At 42.0% G+C, this 9,562-nt stretch overlaps 2 protein-coding genes across 2 annotated transcripts; both read left to right on the top strand.

The window, feature by feature from the left end:
* Positions 1–1,996: 1,996 nt before the first annotated feature.
* Positions 1,997–5,201, top strand: gjb1a (gap junction protein beta 1a). The gene is made up of 2 exons (XM_037467827.2): positions 1,997–2,747; positions 3,793–5,201. The coding sequence occupies exons 1-2, from the start codon at positions 2,720–2,722 to the stop codon at positions 4,527–4,529; spliced, it is 765 nt and encodes a 254-aa protein (XP_037323724.1). The 5' UTR covers positions 1,997–2,719; the 3' UTR covers positions 4,530–5,201.
* Positions 5,202–6,463: 1,262 nt separating this feature from the next.
* gja2 (gap junction protein, alpha 2) lies at positions 6,464–9,562 on the top strand. The gene is made up of 2 exons (XM_037467822.2): positions 6,464–6,856; positions 7,732–9,562. Exon 2 carries the CDS (start codon positions 7,784–7,786, stop codon positions 8,852–8,854), a length of 1,071 nt encoding a protein of 356 aa, XP_037323719.1. The 5' UTR covers positions 6,464–6,856; positions 7,732–7,783; the 3' UTR covers positions 8,855–9,562.

Raw genomic sequence — 9,562 nt, 5'->3', positions numbered from 1 at the left:
TGGCAGACCCTAGGAAAGCTAAGGGGAAAAAGTGGTCCAGTCATTATGCATATTAAAAATACGTATTAAAACCCGTCTACATACATACCTAATAGGGTTGAAAAATAGAGTTGAGGGGTCCCAGAGTGGGACAAAAAATTACAACACTTTTTTTGTAAATCTAAAATATGAAGAATTTTTTTTTTTAATAATCTTAGCTCTTTGCCTGTGAATCACAAGATAATGTTACCCTCCTAAAATAATTGGAAAAATCAAAAGGAGGATTGACACCTTTTGGTTAATTTCTTAGTAATTAGCTGTTGCAAGAACGCATTGCTTTGTTTTACGGGATCACAAGTATGAAAGGTTGTGATAAAAAATGTGGGTTTATTAACAGAAATAGGACATAGTTAGGTGATGATTAAGGCCCTAAACCCTCAACTGCTACAGTGAACAGCAGATCAGGCTGAGCAACTCCCTGTGTGAATGTGGACTTTGTTTAATAAATGAAATGAAGGATCATCTTGCTTATACGTGATGGATTAGGTAGCACTGTGTGTTGGAGGAACGTAGTTGAATTTCAAAGCATCTCGTGATAGAGTTACACCTGCACAGACTCTTGATCATTAATGAATGGGGCCCTGAACCTACCACAAGAACGTGATAATTCTTCAACTAGACAGGTCACACTGTGTTCCTACATTTAAGAATACGCATCACTGGTGTGGTCATAGTCAGCTTCACCAAACGTACAGATGACAACACAAGTGATATTGCAAGATGTTAAACTTATGAAAACTATTTCATCACACAACAAAATGATATTACGGCTACATGGCTCATTTCTTTCCCACTTTTGGAATATCATGGACATAAAGAAAAGAAAAGTATTGCTCACTGCCTTTTGCTAAATTAACCTTTTAAATTATTTGACATACCTGCAGAGTCGCTTCTCTCCTCAGAAGCCTGTGCTGGAGAATGTAGAGTCAGATCACTTAACAACTGGTTGTGTGCACTGGCACTCTGCCAGGAAAACATTCACTTCTGCAGTATAAGGGAAGCGTTATTGATGTGTTGCAATAACATTTAATGACCTCCAGAGGTCCTCATTCAGTCTGAGCGGAAGCAGGGGACCACAGCTTTTGGTCAGTTTCAGATCCTGGATCCATTCATCAGTGGTATTTTTAACCAGGGACAGATAGTTTGACAGTGTACCGGAAAAAGCTTCATCCGTGTACAGGTCCGAATGATTTGGGCCTTCTAATACAAATACAACATCAGGAGTGTTTGAAATGTTCAAAAAGACATGTCAGCAAGCATGTCCAATGAGAAACTTTGATTTGCATCTCTCAGTTAAAGTCAAACCTACGGTCATGCCTCGTTGTATGGAGCCCTTTGACCAGTGGTGGAGGGAGAACTCTGATCTTTTACTAAAGAAACAATACAATTAACCTCACAATACTTGATTGTAGAAATACTTAAAAGTCCTGCATTAAAAAAACAAAGGTATTTGCAACACAATATTCTAAAAGTATCAACAACCAGAATTGCCTATTTCCCATCATACAATAGCAGAGTCTAACCTTTGTGGTTGCCGTGGAAATGCTTCAACGAATATATTTTTTTCAAAGTTATCTAGAAGAGGCTATTCAGTCTAAAAGGCATTAATTCCTCGGGAATAGGTCAACTTGTGGTCGTATGGAGCACAGAGAGCAGGTTTAGTTTTCAGGGGGGCAGCAACAGCAATAGACGATTATTGTGATGATAAACTTTTGTTCTGTTATCTCAAGATTTTATGGCTCATTCTTTGTTTTAGACCTTGATGTTGTCCTCCATATTGCGTCAAAAACATCCTCCACTTTCCCCTGCAGAACACAGCACAATGAGGACAGGAGGACAGACCGCCGTCCCCACACAGATTCCTCCGCTGGGCAGAAATTAAAACGTTTTATCTGAATTCTGAAGCCGTTTGTTTGCTGTCCGTAAATGGGGCTATTGTATGCAAATAAAGCGAACGGAGGCATATGACCACTCCAGTGCAGGGCAGTGGCTAGTGTGAGGGAAATGATTAGCAATGCAAAGTCATGGTGCTATGATACTCTGGTTCAAAGTCACAGATTGACAACAAAAAATCTGTTAATGTTGACCTAAATATTTCTGGATGTTCTTTGTTCCAAACTACAGCTGACGGACGGACGGTAAGTCTGCTTCATCTCGGACCGCGCTGAGGACAAGATGTGTGTTGTGTTCTGATGGATGTGTCTGTATTGTGGGTAGTTTGTTCTCTATGTGTTGTTTCTGAAGGGTATTGCGAATGTACAGTTACTGATGCAACTGTGACACTCCAGCAAGTACGTTTTTCTTGATGAATTTTTTAACAAAATCAGCCCTTTATATGGTGATGATCAACCAAAGTAGTATTTTGCAGTCACTGAGTCATGTTTATGGTCAATAAGTGGACTTTGCACCTGAGGATTCTTTCTTTAATCAACATCAAAACACTTTTGGACTACAAATGATTTGTGAGTATTAGGCACCGTTGCGTTGGCTACGGATGCCCTCCTTGTATGCTACCACGGAGAATGGTGAAAGCATGTCACATGACCCATGGTGCCAGACTTCAGTGTTGCACTATTAAGTGGCCTGCCAACTGCAGAGGGGGACAGAGAGCCTTCCTTCTCCTCTGGATTCACATCCATGCGAAACCAGCGGGTCAACATTGTCCTCTGCGCTGCCTCCTATGCCTCTTACGCCTCCTGCTGAGCCGGGTAACAACTCTGACATTTACACTAGACTGGAAATTCAACCAATACTAAAGTGAAGTTTGAGTGTGTCCTGAGCCAGTAGTGTGTAAATATTCATTTGTCTCTGAGACTCAAGTTGTGTTTGTATGTTTGCTTCCAAAATACTTTTAATATTTCTAACTAATTTAATGAACTTTTACATAATTTGAGTCTGTGCTTGTTACTGACCAGACATACATCAGAAGATCGGAAACCAAACCTGCAACCTCTACAAGATGACTATATTCCCTGCTGTTTAATGCACATTTAAACAGTTAATCACATTTTTTGATTATTCTGTTTAGTGATTGTAGAAAGACAAGAGTCTGTACATATTTAGATTATCATTTAAGGCAAAGAAAAGCAGCAAAGTCTTACAATTGAGAAGCTGAAAATGTTCTTTTTTAATTCAAATACCAAAAGGCTAATTTTCTGTCACATAGCTGATTTAATCATCACTTTATTATTGCAGCTTTAGAATCTTCTGTGACGCAGAACCGAGACAAGGAAATATTTAGATTTCTTATTTCTGTGCTGTCTCCTCCTGGCAAACCAACATTCTCTCAGTTCTCCATGTTTTCCTCCCATCCATGTCTGCGTTTTTAGGAAATGTTGGATGCGCACAAATAGCATCTATTTCCAAGTGATTTCTTTCAGCAATTCATTGGGAATAACCTGCATATTTTAATGTTTTTATATGTCATTGTATTATGTTCAATGATTTTCTTCAATAGCAAAAAGTTAAGACATTTAATTTAAAGGAATTTAAATCTGTTAGTGATGTGTGTAAAGCAGTTATATGTATATTTATTTTCATGGGTTTGTGTATTTTTTGTTTCCTTTAGCAAGTTCTATGTGGCTTACAGATTTGTTCTGTTTATTCTGTTCCATGTTCCTCCATATATGTACTTTTGGTTCTTAAGTTGCCTTATTTTCTTTTTGCAGTGGAATCATTTGCATTAGAAATAAACAATCCAGTTTACGCACAATATTCTCTCAGCTGTTGACCATTTGATGTATCCTCCGCCAGACCAGGAACCGAAGATGAACTGGGCATCGTTTTATGCTGTCATCAGCGGCGTGAACAGACACTCGACGGGCATTGGTCGCATCTGGCTCTCTGTCCTGTTCATTTTCCGCATCCTGGTTCTGGTGGTGGCAGCGGAGAGTGTGTGGGGCGACGAGAAGTCCGGTTTCACCTGCAACACCCAGCAGCCGGGCTGCAACAGCGTCTGCTACGACCACTTCTTCCCCATCTCCCACATCCGCCTGTGGGCGCTTCAGCTCATCCTGGTCTCCACCCCCGCCCTGCTGGTCGCCATGCACGTGGCCCACCGGCGCCACGTTGACAAGAGGCTCTACAAACTGTCAGGAAGGACCAATCCCAAAGACCTGGAGCAGATAAAGACCCAGAAGATGAAAATCTCAGGGGCTCTGTGGTGGACGTACGTCATCAGCCTGTTGTTCCGCATTGTCTTTGAGGTCACCTTCATGTATCTGTTTTATATGATCTACCCTGGTTACAAGATGATCCGGTTGGTGAAGTGCGACTCGTACCCGTGTCCCAACACGGTGGACTGCTTCGTGTCGAGGCCCACGGAGAAGACGGTCTTCACCGTCTTCATGCTGGCTGTATCCGGGGTTTGTATTCTGCTCAACATTGCAGAGGTGATCTTCTTGGTGGGGAAGGCCTGCAGTAAACATCTGCACGCTGCTGGAGACTCGACTGTTGGGGCTTGGATCCAACAGAAGCTCTGCTCGTACTAATAGAACACACACATTTCACACTTGAACAAGCGGACATGTATGTGACCTTAGATCCAAGCGACAGGCATTTATTTAACTTGTGTGTTAGGTGCTTATTATTTATGTTGCAGTCGGACAAGTAGTATTATTGTAGCATTGAAGGATTGTTCAACAACGGCACTGTGAAGAATTCCCACAGGGATTACAGTTAACACATCCTCTTATCAACGGCCCTTTGTAATGACATAAAATAACAGCTTGATGTTAGGCCAAAAAAGATGAATTATGTAACATTTTATGATGAAATATGCCAACTAACCGTATTACAGGCTTTCCTTGTCATGGACTTTGATATTGTAGACATTTGTTTGATCTTGAAATGAATATATTAAATCATGAAATGTGATACTTGGTATTTAAAATAATCAGAGAAGTGTGGGGTAGATACAATGTAGTAATATTTTGGGCATTTTCATTTATAATATTATATTATTTACATTAAATAGGATTGCAAACATCCTGTGTTTGCCTTTACGCCTTGTATTGGCTGGAGATTTTTTTTCTATACTTGTTATTAGATACGTATATTGACTAATTCATGAATGACTTGTTAAACCATTGAAAGTTTTTGTTTAATACTGATTCCGTACTTCCATTGGATATATAAAAATGCAAACAAGTCATATCAAAGTATGAACTGCTTCTTTTTTATTTACTATTAATTACTGAAAATGTAAATGCGATCTCTGTGTCTAAATAACCAAAATGATTCAGCTCCAGAAATTTCAGGATAAAACTTTGTTTACTGTTATATAAGCATTCAATCTAGAGCCCTGGTTGTTAAATTGTATTATTTTTTCACCACTTTCAACCTTTTCTCATGTACTTGCCTGGCGCTTCAGTGTTTGTTCAGGTATACTGTGCTTAATTTCCTACAAACCCTGCGTCTGAAAATGTTTTATTTCTCCGACTTCCTGCTCTGGTCTTATGCTGCTCCCTCTCTTCACTCCCTCTCTAGTTCGCTCGACCACTGCTTCAATCTCAATCAGTATTCAGTAAATAATTCAATTACTAACATAACGGAGGCATTAAATCTGAGAGGGTTAAATCTGAGCAACAGTTCTTTCTTTAACCTTTTCAGGCCGAAATCCCCCTCTGGAGGGGGCTGGGAGAGAGGCACAGGGGTTGAATTAATTCATTTCGCGCTTGCAGTTGGGCCACTTTTCAGGAGCATGAATTCAACTTTATCACATTTTTACCGTAGCGGCAACTTTACCATCTTTAGACGAGAGATCTTGGGAGCCACTTGCCACCTTTAAAGAAACGTCCTCAGGCTGATTGAGTTCATCTTTGAAGGCCAGAGTGCAGAGTTTTAGGTTATCAATAGCATGGCCATGTAAGGGGGTCAGTGTGTGGGTCACATGTATGTTTGACCCCGCAGACAGCTGGACAGTCACCGAGCATGACGCCTTTTTATGGGAAGGCATGTACGCTAAACGTAGTGTTCACGTTGACGTGAAGCATATTGGCAGCACTGTACCAAAAAAAGTCCATTCCTCCAACCTGGTACTTCTGTCTGGCAATAGTGTGATACATATATGTATGTATATATATATATATATATATATATATATATATATATATATATATATATATCGTTACATATATGTAGGGCATCTCATTACAACCCGCATGTTATTGACAATGTGGGTTTATGGAAGGATTGTTATGATTAAGCACGCAGATTCATACAAGATGACCCCTGTAAAGAGGAATAAAAGCCCTGTGTCAAAGAGAAGAAGGTTAAGTTTGTATACATCCTCTCTTTCTCTCTACGTATTATCGGCACGCAGGAAGCTTATCAGACACTCAACAAGCTGCGACGCTCCCTGCAGCGCTGACTGCAGGCTCGACACTGTTTGGAGCTCCTCGGCGCTGTCAAGGGTCGACCTTCGAGAGTGACAACAAAGCCACTCCCATCCCCGTGAATTATATTTAGATCCCACCGGCATGTAAGACTAACGTGCATCCTCACTGGACTCACCAGCTGCCACTCCGTTGGACGGCATCCCCTCTTGGGAGAAAGGGTTTTATGCGTTCCTACAAGTGGGAATGTTTTCATCTGTGCCGGCACGGAGAGCGGAGAGGTTCAGCTGTGGTGGCCTGTGTTCAACACGGGGCATTTGATCGGAGGGAGGCCGGCGGCATCGTGGAAGCTCCGGTGAAAACTATCTCAGTCTCGGGCCGTGCGGTTTTCTTCAGGAGAACATGGCCTCTCTTTGAGCCGAAGAGGCGGAGTGAGCTAGTGACTCTGGATCTGTGCTGCTGTAGGAGATGAACATTATAAGGTACGTTTTTAATGACGTTACAGTTCCAAAATTATTCCTTAGTTTATTTTGCCATCTATAGTGTTTTTCAAATAATATATCTAATAAGAAATGTAAAAATGAAACCCTGACTCAGTAAATTAACAACAGTCATTACTTTGTGAAAAAGTTTTGATTCTTTAAATGATCCTTGCTCTTTTTAAACAGGTTTTCCGATACACAATATGTGTTATTCTGAATCACAACAGATAAGTACGACTATTCTTGGTAGTGCATTTTTCCCATTTGCCCAATAGGCCCCTGATAACTAAACTAGGAACTTAACACTGGAGTCGGGGAGCACTTTTGGCTACAGGGTCACAAGATCTAGGAGACTCCCTTGCCTGCTTCAGGGCTTTCTCTCACACACAGTCCGCTGTGTCCTTGCCTTTTTTTCATCAGCCCACTCTCAATAGGACACCACGTCTGGGAGTACAAACAGGGAATTTATAATAAATGTCTCCTTTACCGTGCTCTTTGCTTGTGGGGTAACAGTATAGCAGAAACAAATACCACATTTACAGTGGAATGATGATCACAATAACTACACTGTTTTGAATAAAGCTTCTTATCGGATTGAATGCTATTGGTAATGGCCAGCTTCAATTATTATTACGATTCAGATATTTCAATAACTCAATTGATAGGATTGACATTTCCCACATTGAGTGTGTGGCACTAATAGTCTGCATACATAAAAACACCATCATTAAGACTATGCTGTGACCACTTTCTCAACCAAAAGAGGAAAGCGGAAAACCATTTCAAAGCAAGGGCCCGATTGTATTTCCACACTCACACAAATCACAGTGTTCCTTTGATCCAAGTCAAATATTTTTTACCCGCTGTCGTTACAGGCGTCGCTCCTGGTTTTTCCGATATAACCTGAGTCCATATTTGTGAGCCATAATGGGGGACTGGAATTCGTTGGGGAAGCTGCTGGAGAGTGCCCAGGAACACTCAACCGTCGTGGGCAAAGTTTGGCTCACAGTCTTGTTCATCTTCCGCATCCTGGTGCTGGGATCCGCCGCCGAGAAGGTGTGGGGCGACGAGCAGTCGGGCTTCACGTGTGACACCAAGCAGCCCGGCTGTCAGAACGTCTGCTACGACAAGACCTTCCCCATTTCCCACATCCGCTTCTGGGTGTTGCAGATCATCTTTGTCTCCACGCCGACTCTCATTTATCTGGGCCACATCCTTCATCTGGTCCGCATGGAGGAAAAGGAGGGGCAGAGAGAAAAGGACCTCGCCACTCACCATGAAACGCATGAGCAGTTACCCGTGACCAAAGGCAAGAAGGCCTCAGTCAAAGACAACCAGGGCCACGTGCGCTTAAAAGGTGCACTTTTGCGAACCTACGTCTTCAACGTGATTTTTAAGACCCTGTTTGAGGTGGCTTTCATTGTCGCCCAGTACTTTCTGTACGGTTTCGAGCTGAAGCCGATGTACACCTGCGACCGCTGGCCTTGCCCCAACATGGTGAACTGCTACATCTCTCGACCCACCGAGAAGACCATATTCATCGTGTTCATGCTGGCCGTAGCCGGCGTCTCCTTGCTGCTCAACCTGGTGGAAATGTACCATTTGGGTTTCACAAAGTGCCACCAGGGCCTCAGTTACAGACGGGCGCGGGCTGCGCTCGAGGCGCCGAAGGCCTTAAATGAGGCTGTCATGCCGTATGTCCAGGACTACAACTTCTTTTCCGGCCATGCAGCGGTGCCTCATCCTTTCCCCATGGACTCAAAGTACAGCTTGGCAGAGCCTAGCGCCGCCTACAGCCCCTACAACAGCAAAGCGGTCCACAAGCAGAACAGAGACAACATGGCCGTGGAGAGAAAGGGCAAACCGGAGGGGGAGGAAGTGAAGGAGAGCAAAATCTCAGGCCCTGTTTTTGAGTTGCCCATTGAACATCAGCGCCGAAACAGTCAGTCAAGCAAACACAGCAATAATAAGAGCAGGCTGGATGACCTGAAGATCTAGTGACACTGTTTTTTATTTGTGTATGAGTATGGATAACTTTTTTTTTCTTTTTCTAATTGCACAAGGACAGCTTTGAAAATGCACAACATGTGAGGTGCCATTAGAAAAAGGCTTGAAAGGAACATACCAAACCCATAAGCAGCTTTGTGATCAGATTTTTTCAGAAGGAAACCTGAGGGATTAAGTAAACCTGTGAGATGCACGGAAAAGTTCTGCTGTTGGATAAAAATGAACCTCGTGCTGCAGTTGAAATGTATGAAATGTTTGGAAGACACAAACGTCCCCACGTCGATGTACCGTTTCTGTTTTTCCATCGAACTTTACTTAATATATGAGAGTTCATCATTTTCATTTCATTATGTTCATTTCATAATGTTCACTTTGGAATTTGGCAAATCGTTGCCATTGTTAATTCACGGTATATTTTTTTACTAATCATGATTCTATGAAGTTATACATGAGCTTCATAATGAAAATGTACCTTAAAATAATAAAAACTTTATTACAGTAACCAAACGACTTCATTCAGTAGTTTGTGTCCTCTGCATCTGATACTTTCCAGAATTTGTTTTTTGTGTTCAGCCTCAATTCCTGAGATGCCAATAGTGCAGCCGATCCCTAAAACTGAATCCTGCAAGTCACTGCTTCTTTGTTCATCTGCTGTTTTTCAAATTGATGGTACCGCCATTGCAGACTAAACAACATTCA

The sequence above is a fragment of the Pungitius pungitius genome, chromosome 16 (genome assembly GCF_949316345.1).
Source record: "Pungitius pungitius chromosome 16, fPunPun2.1, whole genome shotgun sequence".
Lineage (NCBI taxonomy): Eukaryota > Metazoa > Chordata > Actinopteri > Perciformes > Gasterosteidae > Pungitius > Pungitius pungitius.
Note: the sequence above shows the minus strand (reverse complement) of the source record. Positions and strands in the feature narration are given on the sequence as shown.

Coding starts and splice junctions, on each gene's coding strand:
- gjb1a (XM_037467827.2), top strand. CDS start 2,720: ATGCCTCTTACGCCTCCTGCTGAGCCGG. Junction 2,748..3,792: donor TACGCCTCCTGCTGAGCCGG/GTAACAACTCTG, acceptor ATCCTCCGCCAG/ACCAGGAACCGAAGATGAAC.
- gja2 (XM_037467822.2), top strand. CDS start 7,784: ATGGGGGACTGGAATTCGTTGGGGAAGCTGCTGGAGAGTGCCCAGGAA.